Source organism: Benincasa hispida, chromosome 9 (assembly GCF_027475165.1).
Source record: "Benincasa hispida cultivar pf3 chromosome 9, pf3_genome.v1.1, whole genome shotgun sequence".
In the NCBI taxonomy this organism is placed as follows: Eukaryota; Viridiplantae; Streptophyta; class Magnoliopsida; order Cucurbitales; family Cucurbitaceae; genus Benincasa; species Benincasa hispida.
Genome location: NC_143486.1, coordinates 22,303,197 through 22,324,645, shown reverse-complemented (window position 1 = coordinate 22,324,645; position 21,449 = coordinate 22,303,197). Strand labels below are relative to the sequence as shown.

Here is a 21,449-nt window from a genome sequence, read left to right as displayed (position 1 = left end):
TTGACCAAAATAGCGATAACTGAGTTACTATAGGAATAAGAGTTATTCTGGTGATAGTATCTAGTCAATATAGTCTTGGTTCAATGAAGGAATAGTCGATCATCCCTCAGTGGAGGTTATTCTAAACCATTGAAATATCGTTGCAAAATATAATAATGAAGGGTACATTATCATTATTATTATTATTGTTGCTAAACTTGATTGGATTTAAAAAATTAATATTTTTTACTAAAAAGGATATGTTTTTCTTTTCAGCATGACTAGTTCTTTAGATCAACTATTAGCTTCTAAAAAACTTAATGGCGACAACTACTTAACATGGAAAACAAATCTGAATTTAACACTAGTAATATATGACTTGAGATTTGTCTTAACTGAGGAATGTCCTCAGGCCCCTACCTCATAAGAAGCACAAGGTAAATATGATTTACTAGTTGCTGAAACATGTTTAGTGGAGTATGATACCTCAACCTGGATATTGGATTCAGGAACCACTAAACATATTTGCTTCTTTTTTCAGGAAACTAGTTCCCGGAAAAAGCTTGAAGAAGGCGAGATCACCCTCAATTTTGGAACAAAAGAGGTTGTCTCAGCCGAAGTAGTGGAAGACTTGAAGGTGTTTTTCAATGATAGATATATCATACTTAAAGATGTTTTGTATGCTCCTAAAATGAGACGGAATTTAATATCTATCACATGTATATTGGAATAAATGTATAAAATATCTTTTGAAGTTAATGAAGCGTTCTTTTTCAGAAAAAGGTATTCAAATTTGTTCTGCTATACTTGAAAACAACTTATATAAGTTAAAACCAACAAAAGCAAAATTTGTCTTAAATACTGAGATGTTTAGAACAACCGAAACTCAGAATAAAAGACAAAAAGTTTCTTCTAATGCCTATCTATGGCACTTAATACTTGGCCACATAAATCTCAAAAGGATTTAGAGATTGGTTAAGAATGGACTCCTAAATCAGTTAGAAGACAATTCTTTACTGCCATGTGAGTCTTGTCTTGAGGGGAAAATGACTAAGAGATCTTTTACTGGAAAAGGTCTCAGAGCCACAATAAGCTCGAGGTGGGTATGAATATTTCATCAGTTTTATTGATGATTATTCAAGGTTTGGTCATATTTACCTAATGCATCACAAGTCTGATTCTTTTGAAAAGTTCAAGGAATATAAGGCTGAGGTTGAGAACCAGTTAGATAAAACAATTAAGACACTACGATCAGATCGAAGTTGGGAGTATATGGACTTAAGATTCCAAGACTATATGATAGAACACAGAATCAAGTCACAACTCTCTGTACCTATATGCCACAGCAGAACAGTGTATCTGAAAGAAGAAACAGAACCTTGTTGGACATGGTTCGCTCAATGATGAGCTTTGCTAAGTTACCTGATTCCTTTTGGGGACATGCATTAGAGACTGTTGTCTATATTTTGAATAATGTTCCCTCTAAAAGTGTTTCAGAAAAACTTTATGAGCCATGGAAAGGGTGTAAAGGCAGTTTACGTCACTTTAAGATTTGGGGATGTCCGACACACGTGTTGGTGCAAAATCCTAAAAAATTAGAACGTCGTACAAAACCATGCCTATTTGTAGGTTATCCAAAAGAAACAAAAGGTGGTCTATTTTACAATCCTCAAGAGAGTAAGGTATTTGTATCGAAAAATGCCACATTCTTAGAGGAATATCACATAAGAAGTCATCAACCTCGCAGTAGACTAGTATTGAATGAAATTTCAAAAAACGCTACAGATAGAGCTAGTTCATTTACTAAAATAGTAGATAAAACTAGTACATCTAGTCAGTCACATCCTTCTTAAGAGTTGAGAATGTCTCGACGTAGTGGGAGCATTGTTCATCAGCCTGACCGTTACTTGGGTTTAACAGAAACACAAGTTGTCATACCTGATGATAGCATAGAGGATCCATCGACTTATAAACAGGCGATGAAAGATGTGGACTGTGATCAATGGGTCAAAGCCATGGACCTCAAAATGGAGTCTATGTACTTCAATTCTGTCTGGAAACTTGTAGATCAACCAAATGATGAAAAACCAATTGGTTGTAAGTGGGTCTACAAGAGAAAACGAGACCAAGCCGGTAAAGTGCGGACTTTTAAGGCTCGACTTGTGGCAAAGGGTTATACCCAGAGAGAGGGAGTGGACTATGAAGAAACTTTCTCTCCTGTTGTCATGCTTAAGTCGATTAGAATACTCTTATCCTTTGCCACCTTTTATGACTATGAAATTTGGCAGATGGATGTCAAGACAACCTTTCTAAACAGCAATCTTGAAGAGAGTATCTATATGGCTCAACCAGAGGGGTTTATTATGCAGGGTCAAGAACAAAAGGTTTGTAAGCTTCAAAAATCCATTTATGGGTTGAAACAAGCTTCTAGATCTTGGAATATAAGATTTGATACAGCGATCAGATCTTATGGCTTTGTACAGAATGTTGACGAGCCTTGTGTTTACAAGAAGATCGTCAATCCTACTATAAAGTTCTTAGTGTTATATGTTGACGATATTATACTCATTGGGAATGAAGTAGGTTACCTAACTGACATCAAGAAATGGCTAGCAATGCAGTTCCAAATGAAAGATTTGGGATATGCGCAGTATGTTATCGGGATTCATATTATTCGGGAACCACAAGAACGGAACACTAGTCATGTCTCAAGCAACTTATATAGACAAAATGTTGTCTAGGTATAAGATGCATAATTCCAAAAGAGGTCTGTTACCTTACAGATATGGAATTCATTTGTCAAAGGATCAATGTCCTAAGACACCTCAAGAGGTTGAGGATATGAGACGCATTCCCTATGTTTCTGCAGTAGGGAGCCTGATGTATGCAATATTATGTACTAGACCTGACATATGCTACACAGTAGGGATAGTTAGTAGGTATCAGTCCAATCCTAGATATGATCATTGGACTGCCGTTAAGAATATCCTCAAGTATCTTAGGAGAACGAGGAACTACATACTCGTGTATGGTACTAAGGATTTGATCCTTACTGGATACACTGACTCTGATTTTCAAACTGATAAAGATTCTAGAAAATCTACATCTGGATCAGTGTTCACTCTTAACGGAGGAGCAGTAGTGTGGATAAGCGTAAAACAAACCTGTATAGCTGACTCCACAATGGAAGATGAATACGTAGCTGCTTGCGAAGCAGCAAAAGAAGCAGTATGGTTGAAGAAATTCTTGACAGATTTAGAAGTCGTTCCAAATATGCATCTGTCTATCATTCTATATTGTGATAATAGTAATGCAGTTGCAAATTCAAGAGAACCAAAAAGCCACAAGCGTGGCAAGCATATTGAGCGCAAATACCATCTGATCCGGGAGATTGTACACCGTGGAGACGTTGTAGTAACCCAGATATCTTCTGAGCAAAACATTGTTGATCCTTTTACAAAGGCCCTCACGGCTAAAGTGTTTGAAGGTCACCTATAGAGTTTAGGTCTACGAAGTTTGTAAACTAGGACAAGTGGGAGAACTTTTGGGTATATGCCCTAGTTTATTGTATTCATATGTTTATTGTACTCATATGTTTCTCACTTAAATTCAACATTGTGATACTCCACTAGGAGTTTTAGTCCAAGTGGGAGTTTGTTGGATTTTATGTCCTAAAACTCGTAGTTTGTAAATTAATAAACATATTCTGTTTTGTTTTTCGATAAAGTTGTTATTGAAATTGTAATCTTGAATCCAATAAACTAAGGTCCCGAGGCTATTTAATGTAGTTTGAACTTTATGTAGTGACATAAATGTAGTTCAAGTTCAAATATATAGCTAAAATGGTCTATAGTATATGAATAAGGTTGGGCGCCTTATTATGGGGACACTATGGATGCGCCACTTTGTAGTTAGTACAAACGATGTGATCCTAAATCATTCATATAGAGATATGTGAGTGGGGGCATCCTATGCAATGAGTTTGCATAAGACTGAACCATGAAATAATCACTTTTTACATTCCAAATGTCGTTTTATGTATAAAACTGACTATTTCGTTAATTGATGACCTAGGTAACTTAATCTTAATCCTGAGCTAACTATGAACTCTTGTTCACTCGGAATTATCCTTAGATCTGCATAGGTGAGGGCAGCTCATCATCGCTGGCCTAATAAGCCTCCCATTTCAGGGGTAAGATCGGGTGGATAGCTGGGAACATAGGGTGCAATACGGAATTCACTCCTACCCATTATAGGGATAGTAGAATGGTTGTTCCATTTAGTACTGAAACCACGTCTTGAACAAGGGGCCCCCACCCTCTCCTTGGCCCTAGAGGGATTCGATTTATAGGTTGGATCTTAAACCAATTGTTCATTAAAGGATCAGTGGAACTTAATGAATAAGATGTAGTCTCGGGGGTAAAACAGTTTTTATGACCCAGCCGAGATTACGAACAACCTGTGAAGGATTAGCTTACTAATCATGGTTATATCAAATGGACACAAATATATCTATAGTGAGGGGAGTGCAACTACGGGACTATAGTGGAATGACCCGTTAGTTAAAATGTTGATTAGCTCCGTCTAAAGAGTTTAGCCAGCTAATCTCGGATCGTTGGAGCCCATGATCTATAGGTCCATTTGGTTCCCCTACTAACTCATATGGAATAAACTTAGAACAATATGATAGAATAATTCGAATTGTTCGAATTAGGTGAAGAGAGAGAAACCAACAAGTATATATGATATAGTGGTCGGTTTTACAGTTTAGAGATATAGCTTTAATATTTAAATATGATTTAAATATCAAGAATATGAATGCGTTCATATTCGAAAGCTCGGAAATAATGGAAATGGTCAAAGATGTAAAAAGTCAAAGAGTTGACTTTTGATCCAACAAAAGTTTGGACTAGATATTGCTTTTAGTGGAGACATTAAACCCACTTAGTGAGTGATTCTAGGTGTTGGATTTTTATGAAGTTACTTCATGCAATTTTGCATGGCCCTTTTTTATAAATATGAGCTTGTCATTTTGGATTAAAAAACTTTTGACATTTTGCAAAATTGTTTTCTAAAAATTGGGCTGAAAAAAGGAAAACCAAAAAACCAAAAAGAAAAATCCATTTCTTTTTTCATCTCTTTCTCTCTTTCGTTTTTTTCATCCACTGGGTCCCACAATCCGGTTCTGAGTCTAGAGGATAGTAGGTCAACTCTAGTGATGGTCCGGAATAGTTCGGGTTGAGATTCAGCGAGGAAAAGCGGTTTTCGGGAGCTACAAAGGTTGTATCTTGTCCTATTAATTTACTATTTTTCCCTTGATTTGCATGCTAGTTTCCTTTTAATTAAAAGCAATTAGAGTGTAATTAGATCCTAATTCCGCTGTGTATGTCTCGTGTTCCATCACTATCATATAAAATAGATAACAAAGGAAAATTAAAAGCTTCCCTCCCAAGTCCCATATAGATTTGATCTAGGTTTATCTTTAAGGGGTCTTTCTAAATATAAAAAATATCTAAAAATATTTATAATTTATAGCAAAAAGTTTCAAAAATACAAATTTTTAGAATTTTTTTGCTATAGAGTGGGGGAATGATTTAAATGTCAAATTATTAAGATAACCCTATAACTATCATATAAAATAGGTAACAAAGGAAAATTAAAAGCTTCCCTCCCAAGTCCCATATAGATTTGATCTATGTTTATCTTTTCTTTCTAAATATAAAAAATATTTAAAATTATTTATTATTTATAACAAAAAGTTTCAAAAACATAAATTTTTAGAATTTTTTTACTATAGAAAGTAAATATTTTTTAGATTTTTCTATTTATAAGAATTTATAATATCTTATAAGATATTAGTTTTCCTTATCTAAACAGGTTGGGATGAAATCTTACACATACCAAAAACTCTATAAATAGTGATAGAACAAACTACATTCACTCGTGTTATTGTTCTATGACAGGAAAAAGATTTTCTACTGATGTGCGTGAAAGTGAGACGAACCTCAGTATTGGGCCAACTGGTCATCAAAGAGGGAAATTTTCAGTGAATTTCACATTGATTTTCGCGCTTCTGCCGATAAAGTTTTCGTCCACTTTGTTTCACGCATTTCATAGCGAAGGGTAATGATTCTGCCAATCGCACGCTGAAGTTGAAGCTGAATTCGTAGAGTTATTGGGTGGTTTTCTTGATTTCGGAATCAATGGTGGAAAGGAGGAGACCTCTGTTTCTGAATTCAACGAAAGCCTTCGTCAGCTCCTTGCATAACTCCTCGCCACACGCTGAAAAAGCCCCAGTCGCCGGAGAACACAAGCTCTGCGTCCATTCTGAGGCCCCTGAGTTGCAGTTGCAGACTGGTATTCTCCGATTCGACGACGATGGAATTGAAAATTCACCTCAGAAGTCGTTTTCCTTCGACGACTCTGCCGTGGTTGGGGTCTCGAATTCCGTTCTGAAAAGACTGTCCATAACTTCTGGCTCTTTGGTATGTCAACTAACTTGGCTCTTAATTTGAAGCGTCTTTCTATAATTTGTGGAATTGTATTATGGAATCTTGTCAACTGAGCATAATCTGTCATTTTTTTATGTTCACTTTCATGGATTTCAGTTGTTTTGGCTAGCTAAAGACTCGTGTATTGAAGTTGTAGTAGTTTAGACTTTTATTCATTCTCGAACTTCTGCAATCGGTTTCCTATCTATAGCCATAAAAGTTGTTCAGTGGGAATTTTCTTTCGTTTATGGAATTTCTTTGAATATTTCGAAATCCAGTAACGGTTACTTATTTCGTTGGTTTCCTTTCAAGGTTCTTGTGAAGAATCTCGAATCTAATAGGCAGAGAATTGCTCAGGCAGTTGTTCTAGAGCCTCCATGCACCAGTGAATGCACTTCTGACGGCAAACAATCTTCTTCTCATCATGTTATGCTTGTTTTTCCTTCTTTTAATTTCCCTCAAAAGGATCAACAACCAGTGGATTCTGGCACTGCCTATCTGTCTCCCCTTCTGGCGTTCAACCTTGACTTCCATTTGTCATGCTTAGGAAGCCTAGTAAACAAAGGACAAGAAACTTTAGCATCATATTTTCAAGCTAAAGTTGGCGATTCGACGTCTGGAGAAGGGACCATTCCTTCCGTTATTAAAGTAGGATTGAAACCTCTGGTTAAGTTGCCACAATATGCATCACACTTGAGGGTTTCTTTTGTCAAAGTGCCAACATGTGGTATCCTTGAATCTCTAAATGGGAAATCATCTATTGAAGCTGAAAATCGTCAGGAAGTAATTGATTCTGCACTACAGAATTATTTTGAAGTAGAAAGGTATCTAGCTAGAGGTGATATTTTCAGTGTTCGAGTAAAGCAGAATTGCAGATCCCCATTTTGCATTAGGTGCAACAAAAGCATGAGGGAAAGAAGTGATGATATCATCTATTTTAAGGTGGACATCTTTATATTATGTACACTTTAATGTGCAGGGAATGTTATCATCTGCAACCTTCTTACAATGTGGAAGCTGAATTTTCAGGTTGTGGGAATGGAGCCATCAGAAGAACCTGTTCTTTGTATAAGTCGTACTCAAACTGCTCTTGTGCTTGGAGGCAGTGTTCATTCTGCTGTCCCTCCCGATCTGTTGGTTGGTTTACCAAGAAGGCTTGCACCTGTACAGGCAAACACAGTGAAGCTTTTGGCATCCATACTTACACCACCTCTTTGTCCATCTCCTCTTTCATCAAGATATAGAATTAGCGTTCTATTATATGGCATGGCAGGTCTATTATTGATTATCAGAATGCATCAACTTTTTCATTACTCATCTTTTTGACCCATTCAAGGATCGAATAAATTTAAGCACTGTTGACTAATGAAATATGACAGATCATAGTTGAGCAGATTGAACCAAATGCAAAATATTATTTTTTATTATTTGATTTTTATGTTTATTCATGTCTCCTGCATGACTCATCTTCTTCACTGTTTCAGGGTGTGGAAAGAGGATGGTGATTAGATATGTTGCTCAAAGATTGGGCCTTCATGTAGTTGAGTTAAGCTGCCATGATATTATGGCTTTGAGTGAAAAAAGAGCACCTGCTGCTTTAGCCCAAGCTTTTAACATGGCTCAAAGGTGAAGCATTGAACATGTTACAGTGATTGCATATTGAGATTACTATTTTAGAAGTAAAATTTTAACTGTGGTTTAACACATTGACAATTTAAGCCAGGTGATGGATGTGACTTTGATTTAGTTGCTGCTTTTAATAATGGAATACGATTAAGGTAGAATTAGATAAGGTGCTCCTAAGATGAGGTCGCAAAATCAACAATGTTTAGTGATCCTCTCCAGTCCTTTCTTCTCCTTAGAATCTATGATCTTCCATATCGGAAGCTTAGCTTAGTATGCCAGCGTAGTCATAGTAGTTATCTGTGATATCCATATTTTGTAGGGTCCTATACTATAAAATACTTGGCATCTTCCTGTTCCTCACGAGTTATGTGATTGTATTTCACCAGATACTCACCAACAATACTTCTTCTTCGCCACTTTGACGTTTTCCGGAATTTGGGTTCTAATGAAGGCTCACCCAATGATCAACTCGGCATCCCTACTGAAGTTGCTTCAGTTATAAAGGAATTCACCGAGCCAGTTTCTGATGAGGAAGATGCACATTACTCAGGAGAAGGAAACAATAATTTTGTAAGCAACTCTTCTTTTGTATTCTTGTTTCAAGATCTTGTTCTGCAAACATGCAGAATCCAAAGGTCTAAATCTTTTTCATTCATATTTTAATATACGAGGAGAAACTACATGTTAATTTCAATCCTTATTCTCTTTCATTGATGCTCACAGCGATGCTGTTTTTATGCTATTTCAGGAGAAAAGCAAGGCCTTTAGGCATCCACTACTTTTAGTTGCAGCTGCTGAAAGTTGTGAAGGTCTACCAATTTCTATTAGGCGTTGCTTCAGTCATGAATTAAAAATGGGTCCGTTGACTGAAGAACAGAGGGTTGAAATTCTATCCCAGTGCCTGCATGGCGTTCCTGAACTTCTTCCCGGAGTATGAAATTAACCCTTCTCCATTATTATATTAAAACTTCTTAAATCAGTTGCACTCTAGTGTAGACAAATAATTGGTTCCTGCCTTCATGCTCTCATAAATTGGGATGCATTGTTAATGTGGAGTAATATTCATTGTATTGGGCTATCCATATAAGAATACAGGGAACATGGGTTAAATATGAGTCTAAATTTCTATGTACACAAATTATGCAAGATTTATAGAACATGGCTAGCTCCGCTTCCCCATTCTACAACACTTGATTTGCATTCTGTCCATTGATTTGTGTTAAACTCTAATTGACCCAAAAGTTTAAGTTGGTGGGTTATGGTAAATTTAATTATATCAACAATTTAACACTCTCCCTCACTTGTGGGCTTAAAATTCTGTAAAAGACCCAACAAGTGGAAATAAATATTAATTTGGGAAGGAATAATCTCCTGCTTTGATACTATGTTAAATCACCGATTGACCAAAAAGCTCAAGTGGTGGGTTATGGTAAGTTTAATTATATCAACAATTTAATCGTTTGTTTAGTAGAAATTATAGCAAATATTAAAATGTAGAGCTACTATCATTAAAATAGAAATTGTTTTAGCTTTTACGAATATGACTGATTATTGAACTTGGTCAATAAGATACTGAGTCATAATGAACGAAATATGATACCCATTATTTTATTCCAATAATGAAAAATGTAAACTACATGTTAAATAAACACTTCTACATTCAGTGGTACAAATATAAACAAATCCAACCAATGTGTTGGGAACTTGGCTTCTTGTCATTTGATGATTCAATAATTATTGAACCCCATTCAGTAATTGGTGAGAACACTATCAAGGTGATATGCTATCTATTCAATAAACTCTGAAACTGGGTGATTCGTGTGAAAAGCTGTACCTGATTCTAATATTATATTTGATTCATGATCCTTTCATGTCAACCACTTATTTTAATTTGTCAGGTAATGCTTCTTGCAGACTAACGTGGAGGATTTCATAAAGGATGTTGCTACACAGACATCTGGCTTTATGCCAAGGGATCTGCATGCTTTGATAGCTGATGCGGGTGCAAACTTGTTGACCAAGGTCAATTCCCAGACTAATAAAGATGAGAACGAGACATTAGAGAGTCGACTTAGATCACAAGTACTTACTGATAAATCCAGTGAAGAAAAGCCTCTTATAATGGAAAAAGAAGATTTCAACTCCTCATTGGATCGGTCCAAAAAAAGAAATGCGTCAGCATTGGGAGCTCCAAAGGTAAACTAAAGGAGTTTGTTGCTTTACATATTGGAGTATGACTTGTTTCCCTACGACTGGTTCCTGAATTGTAATAAAAAGTTCATGCTTTTGCCTTCTCTTGCGTAATTAATCACTGAATGTATTAAAAAATTAAAAAGGGGAAAAAGGGAGGAAAAAAAAAAGAAAAAGAAAGAAAAAAAGAAGTTGTTACTGAGACATTATTATTTTACAGGTTCCAAATGTGAAATGGGAAGATGTTGGGGGACTTGAAGACGTGAAGAAATCAATTATGGATACAGTTCAGGTGGGACATTTTGGTTTCTGTGACCTAAAGACTAATTTATATTGATATTTATAGTATTTCTCTTAATAATTAATGCATGCTTAATTATTTAGCATGCAACTTTTGCATCCTGCTGTAAATATACATGTATATAGTATGTCCTTGCGTGAACTCGCTTCAGGCCAGGATAATTACATGTTGCTGGGACTATTGACTGAAGATTACTTGTGAATTATCACATCTGGCCATTGTGCTGTGGATATATCTTGTTTCATAAGTGCTATTCAAACTATGCATCGTGTCAACTATGTTGTTTACTTGTTCTGATCAATTCTGTTGCATTTGAACAGTTACCTCTGTTACACAAGGATCTGTTTTCGTCAGGTTTGCGCAAACGCTCTGGTGTTCTTTTGTATGGTCCTCCTGGGACTGGAAAGGTACTTGTCTGTCAGTTGTAACAGTGATTTCATTTTTTTTTTCTTTATTCCTGTAAAGACACCAATTTACTTGCATAGTTTTGTTTCTCTTTTTCTTTAGACTCTTCTGGCCAAAGCTGTTGCTACCGAATGTTCTTTAAACTTCCTGAGTGTCAAGGGACCCGAACTAATCAACATGTATATTGGAGAGTCAGAGAAAAACGTTAGAGACATTTTCCAGAAGGTTAGCTATTCTTCATGTTCTACTAAATATTCTCCAGAGAGGAAAAAAGGGAAATAGTACTCTTCTGTTATATTGCTGCTCAACATTTGGAGCATATTATCTCACCCAATTTTGTAATTTGTACATATATCTTGCAGGCTAGGTCTGCACGCCCATGTGTTATCTTTTTTGATGAACTTGATTCTCTTGCTCCTGCTCGAGGGGTATCCGGAGATTCTGGGGGTGTTATGGACAGAGTAGTTTCTCAGGTGCTAAATTGATTATGGATTTGGGAGACTAACCTGCATTTGGTAGTTGAGGGTTTCCTAGCATGATGACTTTTTTTTGGTTGTAGATGCTTGCAGAGATTGATGGCCTTAACGATTCTAGCCAGGTACCTTGATTGATTTGTACCTTCATAATTTTGTATTATTTCAATTCTTTAATGAAAGCTCTATATTAGAAGAATCTTTACTCAGATTTGTACCATTATGCTTTGATAGGATCTCTTTATCATTGGAGCAAGTAATAGACCAGATCTGATTGACCCTGCACTTCTGCGTCCTGGTCGGTTTGATAAGTTGCTATATGTTGGAGTGAACTCTGAGGCATCTTATAGGGAACGGTTAGTTTAAATTCATGCGTATGAATAAACTTGATCTCTGTTCAATATTTAATTTGGTTGTCTTTTCCAGAGTTCTTAAAGCACTCACTCGGAAATTTAAATTGCATGAGAACATTTCTCTTCTGTCTATCGCCAAAAAATGCCCTCCAAACTTCACCGGTGCAGACATGTATGCCTTATGTGCTGATGCTTGGTTCCATGCTGCCAAGCGTAAGGTCAGTCTTGGTGCTTGTTTAGAGACTGCAATTGTTGAGGTTGTTTGAGTTCAACCTCACATTTGGGAGTGTAATCCTTTATCCTTTTGGTCAATAGTATATTGCTCGTCTGATTCATCATTGAGTAGTTATTTGGAAAATATGCTTATTATTTTACTTTTTGCTGCGTTCTTCAAGGTTATAAGTTCAGATTCAAGTTCTTCTATCGATGACCAAGATGATGCTGTTATAGTTGAATATGATGATTTTGTTGAGGTACTTCACTATGTTTCTTCATTTATATATCAATAGGCTGCTTTTCGTCCTCATCTTCTCCAGTACGAAAAAAAATAATTATCCTGATGAATTAAAGTTAAGTTACACCAATATCTAAAACAACATTCTTTTTACAAACATATATATATAACCTCAAAATGTTGCTTTGAAAATATGATTGTTCCTCCCAATCCAAATGGCATGAAAAGGCACCTATATGATTCTTCTTTGTCAAATCCTCGGTTTAGGCTTAGGACCCCGCACCCCTTAGACGGATGACCTTTAAGCTATGTTCTCTTTTGATTTATACCTTTCGTTTTGTTTCTCACTCGAGGAGGGGAAAAAGAGGGGAAAACACCCACACACACACACACACCCCTTGCAAAAAGATCTTCAATCTCTTATCGCAACTCTTTAAAAAAAATGTTCAGACAAAGGAGGAGATAAAAATTCCTTTGAAGGATTCAACAAACATCAACTTTAGATAGAACCTTGTATCTAATAAGACCAATTTTGGTACGAAAGTTTTTCTTGATGTTTGCTTAAACTTCCCTCGTGTATTGAAAGAATGAACTGCCCCTTAGAAGAAGTGAGGGTTAGGGTCTTGGTAAAGATTTATGGCTAATTTCCATTCTGTGCTTAAAACTGGCTATTTCTTGATCTGATTAATTAGCTGTGTTTTTCTTCATTTTGTTGAGGCTGAAAATTTTTAGATGTTTGGTTCATGGCTTTGAGAAGCCTACATTCCGTTAAAGAACAAGTTATTGAAACATAAGTTGTGGATAACCATGTATGGTTTTTATGTTTATGATTTGTAGAATTTAGTATGTAAAGTGAAAGATAGGTTTTATCTTTCATTGGGTTGGATTATAACTTATTTTTTTCTTATTAATTTAAAATATGTAAATTTATCTACAATACATAGCTAATAAATAAAATCTCATAAAATTCAAATGTTAAATATCAAATATCTATGATATTTATTACAAATTTTAAACAAAGATAAACATCATAACAATTTTAAAAAGAAAAATAGTAAAACTTTAAACTATATATATATATATATATAGTTTAATATATATGAAATTTGGGTTGGGTTGGGTTACCCCGATTTTTTTTTAGCCAACCTGAGATCCAATCCAATTAAAATAGAAAAATTCTAACCCAACCCATCCTAACCCAAGAACAAAATTGATCCAACCCAACTCTTATAGATTAAGGGTTGGGTAGTTTGGGCTATTCGAGTTGTCAGGTTTTTTAAACACCCTAATTTCATAAATTCAAGTTAATGTAACTTTGGTTTTGGTGGGCTAGAGGATTATCAAACCCAAGTTCAATTTTTTAATCTTGAATTATGCAAACCTATTCCATGGCCGAAGGTTCATTTTTCTTATTAATCTTTGCCATTTGAAATTATAGTTCTATATATAATAAGAGCTTTTTATTACCCAAAATGTTATTTTAATGTCTTCTGTTTATTCTCAGGTCTTAAAAGAACTCTCTCCCTCGTTGTCAATGGCTGAGCTAAAAAAATATGAGCAGCTGCGAGATCATTTTGAAGGAGCTTCAAAATAATGTATGAATTTAGTTTTGCTTCTAAATAAATTAAAATTATGAGCCAATTATTGAAAATGAATCTCTTTCTTGTATGTTCAATATCCTTTTCATTGGCCAATGATGAGTTGGATTTTTGCTGTAAATAAGGGTTGGTGTTTTTCTTTTTAATAATTATTTTAAGTACAAATATTATATTTTTTTGTAAAAGTTAGTTGGAAAATGAGGTGATTTAATTTCTTATTCAAATTTTGTTGTAGTTAAGTTATTATTTTGAAGGTATATTTCATTAAATGGTGTATGAAGTTTTTTTAAGGAGAAAATTCCTAAAAGAGTGTACATTAAAAGTTACAAACCAATCAAAAACGTTTCTTTGAGATAAATTTAGAATTTTAATTAAAATAATCGTGGTCTTTAAAATGACAAGTATAATCTAAAAAATTGACAAGTATAGGTCGGATAAGTTATAAATCTTTTTTAAAAAATGATCAATTGATAAATAATCAAAATAAGCTAGGCCAAATTGTCTGGGTTAGGTAAGATAAGTTATATGCAACTTCCATTTAGTTGATATATAATTATTTTGGTCTTTCCAATTTTAGTAGTCGTTTTTTTTTTTTTTTTTTTTTTTCATTAGCATTTTTACTATAAATTTTGATAATATATTCACAAATTGCATTTCCTTTCAATGAAATTATTATTATTATTATTTAATCAATTTCTGTAAAATTTAGTTTCAAGAGACTACGTTTAGGACTTATACAAAATATTAAGTTTAAAATTGGACAATTGAAAATATAAAGATTAAAATTGATAAAACATGGAAATATCGAAATTTAAATGGTATTTTAATCTTAGAAAGAAGTTGAATCCAAGTTAAGAAATACTGAAGTAGTGAAGCATAGAGGAATGAATAAAACGGTAGATAAAGAAATATATATGTACATCCTTTCAATAACATTTCTAACTTTTTTGAAGTTACATTAATATTTTTTACCCTTCAAACAAATTTTAAAATATTCTTTATGCTGGTAGTTGTGACGAAAAATCCACGTGGCTATTAAAATCTTAAAGATGGTTTGGGAAAAACAAAATTGTGGATAATCTAGAGATAAAACAAGTGGAAAATAGGTTTCATCATTTGAAGAGGGGGATTAGGGAAAAATCGAGCAAATTAGAGAAGATAACACATCATTACTAGTAGAATTAATAGATGGTAGAACAATAGATGAAGTTTTTTTATTGGTTTTTGTGTTTTTTTTTTTAATGAGTAACACAGTTTTTATCTGGACTAGTAAAACTTAGAAGTCAACTTAGGAAATCACTTATCCATAAAATAGAGAAAATCTTTCATCGCTCAATGACCTAAGCCATCAACCACCATGTTTTGAGATTGGTGAATGTGGTGAACAGATTAAACCACCGCCAAAAAAGCTAATAACATAACCTCATCTGAGATCATCTTGGTCAAAGTTAAATTGATATCTTTGTGTTGAAGCAAGCAAATTGCACATATGTTATCAAAGTCAATTATGACGGGTATTTCAAATTTAGTTGATAAGAAAGGAAGAAGAATATTATGACATACTTTCACGATAAAGCAATAATCTTTGAAGGCATTGGAGGTTCAATATGAAAAAAATATGTTTGTATGTGTTATCACACTAAAATCAAGAAAGAGCAATGGGTATTTCAGAACAATAGATGACAATGGGTACTCTGAATCATAGATGGAGTTTTTATTTTTTATTTTTTTTTTAAAAAAAAAACATAACATCAAAAAAACAAGATCAGGAAGGAATAACACTTGTCTTGATTAGCAAAACCTAGAAGTTAAGTCAAGAATTCACTTATCCATGAAATAGAGAAAAATCTTCCATTGTCCAACAACCTAAGCCATCAACCACCATGTTTTGAAGCTGGTGAATGTGATGAAAAGATTGAAGCACCATCAAAGAAGCCAATGACATAACCTCAGTTGAGATCGTCTTGGTCAAGGTTAAATTGATATCTTTCTGTTGAAGCAAGCAAATTGCACACATGTTATCTTCAATTATGACGGGTATTTCAGATCTAGTTAATGATAAAAGAAGAAGAATATTATAATGAAATTATGACCTACTTTCACAATGAAGCAACAAACTTTGAGGGCATTGAAGTGAAGGTTCAATATGAAAAAAAAAAAAAAAAAAAAGTTTGTATGTGTTGTCACACTAAAATCGAGAAAGAGCAATGAGATTGTCTTCTTCAACTATCTTCAATCAACCATTGTCTTCTTCGATTTCAACCTAACTTAAAGTACCCTTCTTCACCTAATTTTTAATTTTAACCTGAATACTAATTGTAATTGCTAACTCCAGATATCATGTATCTCTATTTTTTTATTTATAAAAAAAAAAAAAAAAAAAAAAAGGACTCCATAGAAAAAATCTCTTAATCATTCTTCTAAAAACAACCACGTTTACTTATTTGTTTAAACTGTCGTTAAATTTTGAACGTATCACATGAACTAATAGGTCAAATGTAATTTCTTAAAATTCAAATATATTATAAAATGAAGGCCAAAATTTAAAGATATATAAAAAAAAAAAAACTCTCAAATATAAAGTATGGATAAATTTAGAGTATCACAATAACTTTATTGGTCATATCAGATAAAATCACATCACACACATTTGTTGGGGGATATATGCTTCAATTTGACTTGTTTTTAGTTGTTTGGATATCCACAATTTGTCTTCTAGAAACAACTTGGTCCAAGAAGGAAAAGAAGAAGAAAGAGAGACAAGAAGCAAATTTCATAAACAGCAAATCAAATGTTTTAAGTTGATAGCACCCAAAATTTGAGGGTGTAAATTGAAAATTTTCCTAATTTTTTAATCAAACATTTATCAAAATTCAACATTCTACTTGATGGGGCTTTAAACATTTGTCAACTATAAATACATACAAATACATACTCCTTTTTGGTGAATTAAACATGTGTGTTAAATAATTTATAAAAAAGAAAAAAGACAAAAATCTTGTTTGTTTTGTGATCCAAAAATTTATTTTTGAAAGTAACAAATTTGGTAGAAAACAAAAACAAATTCCTTATTTTTACTATATCTAAAAATACATTCTGTTCCAATTTAAAAGTTTTAAATTTGAATTCAAACTTTTGAGAGAGAGTGAAAAGCATTTGGTTGTAAATTTACAAAATGGAGGGAAAGATTAATATATGTTTATTAATTTGTTTATGATCAATATAATTTAAAATAATTAATAATGAGTGAGATGTATTTGGAGAAATGGCCAGAAATAATACTTTTAAATTTTTACCTTACAAAACTAGCATCTATTTTTAAAACTCGTAAAAATAGTTTTTCTTGTCCATCTCAGACAAGATCAACAGAGATTTTAGTTAAATAATCAACTTATTCCAACTTATCGATTGTGTGGGGCTTTTTACGTCTCATCACACTGAGATTATGTGCATCTCGGTGTTAATTCCGGACAAAATAATACCAAGATTCTATATATTTGAGCTTTCTCGGTAGAATTTCGTGCAAGATTAAGACCGAGATTCTATATATATCCCAATTCTTATCCAATTTTTTGAAAAAGTTGATCTTTTCCAAAATTTAAAAATGTTGAATCAATTTGAAAAAATTATTTTGATTGGAAGGCCCATTTGGATGTTTGGAAATTGAAAACATAGATTATGCTAAAGATTTGAAAAATCATGTAATAATTTGATATAATATTTAGTAAACATAATTGAATTTGGAGATAACTTGAAAATAATATAAGATTTGATATAAGATTTAGGAATATTGCATAAAAAATTAACAAATCTCAGTGTGTAATGTATGTATCAAGAAAATCTAAAACAATTTAGAAAAAGTTGATTTTTTAATTAATTCTTGGTGGTCGATCTCGTCCAAGATTGATTGAAAAAAACTATTTTTATGAGTTTTCAAAATGCGTATTAGTTTTATAAGTTGAAAACTTAAACATATTATTTATGACAATTTTACATATATCTGACAAAACCTTCTTCTTTTTTTATTCTTCTTCTTTTTTTAATGCTGTATCCTGTGTTTTCTAAATTTTGAAAACAAAATTAAAAAGAAAAAAAGAAACGACATCTTCATATTTTTTAAAATAGACCTTTTTTTAGTGGTTTTTCAATTTAGTTTTTTATAATAAGTATACCAAACATATTTCTATTGTTTTCTTTGTATCTTTTATTTTAAAAAACAAAAAACGGATCACTAACTAAACTAGACTTAAAAAGTTTTTTTAAAAAACAATGGCCAAAATCAAGTATTTGAAAATTTATATGTAGAAAAAAATAATAAAATAAGTAGAAAAAGAATACCATAAAGAAACATAACAAAACATAACATAATTGTTTTAAATGGTAAAATTATCAAAAATATTTTTAATTATAGCAACATGTCACTTAGTCTATCATTGATAGACCATGATAAATATCTATTAATGGACAATAGACCATAGTATATATCTATATATTACCGGTAGATGAATAGTGATATTTTATTATATTTATAAATAAATTGATTTATTTGAAAATAATCCATAAATACATCCATTATTTATTCCTATTTGTCACGTGCTCAAATAACATCCTCACCCACAGTATATGCTTGTTACGATCCGGAAAGTTCCTGATTAGACTCGCACTCGTAATTTAGCCTTCATGTTCAAGATAATAACAACTTTGCCATTGAACTTTTTCTTTTTCCAAAAATGTCAAATTAATTTATTTTTTCAGTTTTCTTCTAGAATATGCTATGTATTTTGGTCCAACCTACCAACTGTTGAAGTCTTCAACTTTTCTCTACAAAAAGATTCCAGTCACTTTATAGTTTAATTAAATTAATGAGATATTTGCAAAACTATACCAATAATTGAAATAATTGATGTCAAATTGAGTATAGCTCAATAATAATTAACATGATCTTATTCTGTAAAGATCAAAATTTTGATCTCCCATTTTCGAAAAAAAAATTAGTTATTCCACCACTATATCTATAGTTGTTCATTAGGTAATATTTTTAGTCTTTATAATAATAATAAAAAAATTATAAAAAAAAACCCTGAAAAGAGAACTTAATAACACCAAAAAAATAAGTACAATCAACAATCTCCTCACTCAAAGTAGAGGAGAGCCAAAATGGGTACTTATAATTCTTAAAAAACAGCTTCATCCTCTAAAATGAAAGAATAAAGTTTGTCAAAAGATTCATTAAAGCAGCTCTAATAAGGATTTCCAGTTTAGTTCTAATATTAATTTCTGTTTATTCTTTATTCAGTTTAGTCATAATTTGTCTAAAAGATGTCATATCAATGTTTGACAATTGTGTTAATGGTAAACACTAATGGTAATTATCGAATTTTGCACAATTTCATTGGTGATTTCATTAATCACTTTGTTTAATTGTATTTGAATTTCAATCCTTTTGTTTGAATCATGACATGATAGATAAAAGATTTGCAATATTCTAAATTTGAAATTTACATCGAAATTTTGATTTTTGAAATTCTTACATATTTAGTTATATGCTAGTTTCTTGGTTTTTATTGTTTGTTATGTATTCTTTTTATTAAAAACGATAAAAATTAGTTTTAACAATCTACACAAATTTGTAAAAACTAATCTTAAGACAACGTACACCAAATTTGTAAATGCATTTAAAAAAATAATTGTAATAATTATCGTACTCTAGTATCAGTAAAATAAATTGAAATGCTTATGTTGATGCAAAATTTGGGACAAAGGGAACACATCTAATCCTCACGTGACACTGAGAGTTGAATTTGTTTGAAGGAGAGAAAAATGTGGTCTATAAAAGAGAAAATCTGCACACCGGTCTGGTGCTTGCCACACACACTCCCATGCTTTAAATCAGAGAGTGAAAGAATGTGGAAGTTTGAGAGTTTGAGAGTATGACTCAAATTACCTCGTATGAAGTTATAATGATGTATATATAGAGAAAGTTGACCTAAGGTATCCTCTAGGGTTTTCAAGTCGCCATAGGATAATCAGATAACCGACCAGACCAAGGGCGGTGCACCTGGTTTCGTGTTTGGCTCGGGTCAGCCTCAGCTTGACGTCTTCCTTGCATTATATCTTAGGTCTAAAATGTTACTTTGGGTCGGGGCATGTGTAAAACATGCCCTGTTGGTCATTTGGAAAGGGTCGACCTCAACTCTTCTTCCTAGGAAACCGTCCCGAAAATAATTTATTTGTCGACGTTTGTACCATGGAGAAGCCAACCGCCCGAAAGAAGATCCGACTGAACAACAAATAAAAGAAGTTGTTGATTTGGAAAAAAGTACTTTTACATAAAAATTTCATATTAAATGGTTTGACTGATGATCTGTATGATTATTACAGCATAATGAAGACAACAAAGAAAGTTTGGGACGCCCTGCAGAAAAAGTATGATACTGAAGAGGTCGGGTCGAAAAAGTATGTCGTCAGCCGTTACCTTAAGTTCCAGATGACGGATGACAAATCTGTGGAGATTCAGTCCCATGAGCTGCAGAAGATAGCTCATGAAATAATAAGTGAAGGTATGTCCCTAAACGAGCAGTTCCAAGTTGCCGTCATTATTGATAAGTTGCCTCCTTTATGGAAGGATTCCAAAAACACCTTGAGGCATAAGAACAAGGAGTTTTCCTTGGAAAGTCTTATAACCCGGCTGAGGATTGAGAAGGAATCCTAGAAGTAGGACCAAAGGGAGAAGGTGAACATTGTTCCTAGAAAATCCGCCTCTGTCGTGATAAAGTCTGACAAAAAATTCAAGGGAGCTAAGAGGAAATGTCAGAATCGTGGTTCCAACAACCAGAATAATCAGAAGAAGCAGAAACCCCCTCGGGAGAAACGATAAGGTTCCTTTGCTTTAATTGTAATAAACTTGGACACATGGCTAGGAACTGTAAGAATAGGCATCGTCCTGCTGGTCAAACATACCTGACAGAAGAACCGTTAGTTGCCACGATCACAGAAGTAAATATGATTAGTGGTTCTGAGGGGTGATCGATAGACATTAGTGCTACTGCTATGTATGTCACGACCTTAGTCTCTTTAAAACTCATACTGAAACTAAGGATATAAACATTCGGGGATCACCACTCAATGAAAGTTGCTGGAACCGGCAAGGTGGAGATGAAATTTACATTCGAAAAGACTTTCACCTTGAAAGATGTCCTGCACACTCCTGAGATAAAAAAGAACTTGGTCTCGGACTATCTTCTTAACAAAGTTGGGCTTATCCAAACAATAGGGGCAAATTTATATATCCTCACTAAGAATAATGTATTCGTAGGAAAAGGTTAGGCAATTGAGGGAATATTTAAATTAAACCTAGACATAAATAAAATGAAATATTTTGTTATATGTTGTGTTCTTTGAATGTTTTGCATGCTAGATTTTGTCATGTTAATAAGAAATTAATTAGTAACATGATTAGGCTGGAAATGATATCTAAGTTATCCATGAATGAATTTGATAAATGCGAGTACTGTAGTTAGGCTAAAATAACTCCGCATAAATCTGTATTTAGGGAATCTGGGCCTTTAGATTTAATTCA

General features: G+C 33.2%; 1 protein-coding gene across 1 annotated transcript; it reads left to right on the top strand.

Moving 5' to 3' along the window:
• The first annotated feature begins 5,850 nt into the window (after positions 1-5,850).
• LOC150033687 (peroxisomal ATPase PEX6-like) lies at positions 5,851-14,094 on the top strand. The gene is made up of 16 exons (XM_090318109.1): positions 5,851-6,464; positions 6,783-7,412; positions 7,500-7,743; positions 7,955-8,096; positions 8,483-8,666; positions 8,845-9,027; positions 10,011-10,292; positions 10,507-10,578; positions 10,908-10,994; positions 11,095-11,217; positions 11,355-11,465; positions 11,552-11,590; positions 11,700-11,821; positions 11,892-12,036; positions 12,214-12,291; positions 13,777-14,094. The coding sequence occupies exons 1-16, from the start codon at positions 6,183-6,185 to the stop codon at positions 13,864-13,866; spliced, it is 2,814 nt and encodes a 937-aa protein (XP_090174235.1). The 5' UTR covers positions 5,851-6,182; the 3' UTR covers positions 13,867-14,094.
• The last annotated feature ends 7,355 nt before the right edge of the window (positions 14,095-21,449 follow it).

Bases quoted from the DNA above. Each gene is read 5' to 3' on its own strand.
- LOC150033687 (XM_090318109.1), top strand. From the start codon at position 6,183: ATGGTGGAAAGGAGGAGACCTCTGTTTCTGAATTCAACGAAAGCCTTC. The intron at 10,995-11,094 runs GTACTTGTCTGT...CTTTTTCTTTAG, and splicing joins GTCCTCCTGGGACTGGAAAG to ACTCTTCTGGCCAAAGCTGT. The intron at 11,822-11,891 runs GTTAGTTTAAAT...TGTCTTTTCCAG, and splicing joins GAGGCATCTTATAGGGAACG to AGTTCTTAAAGCACTCACTC.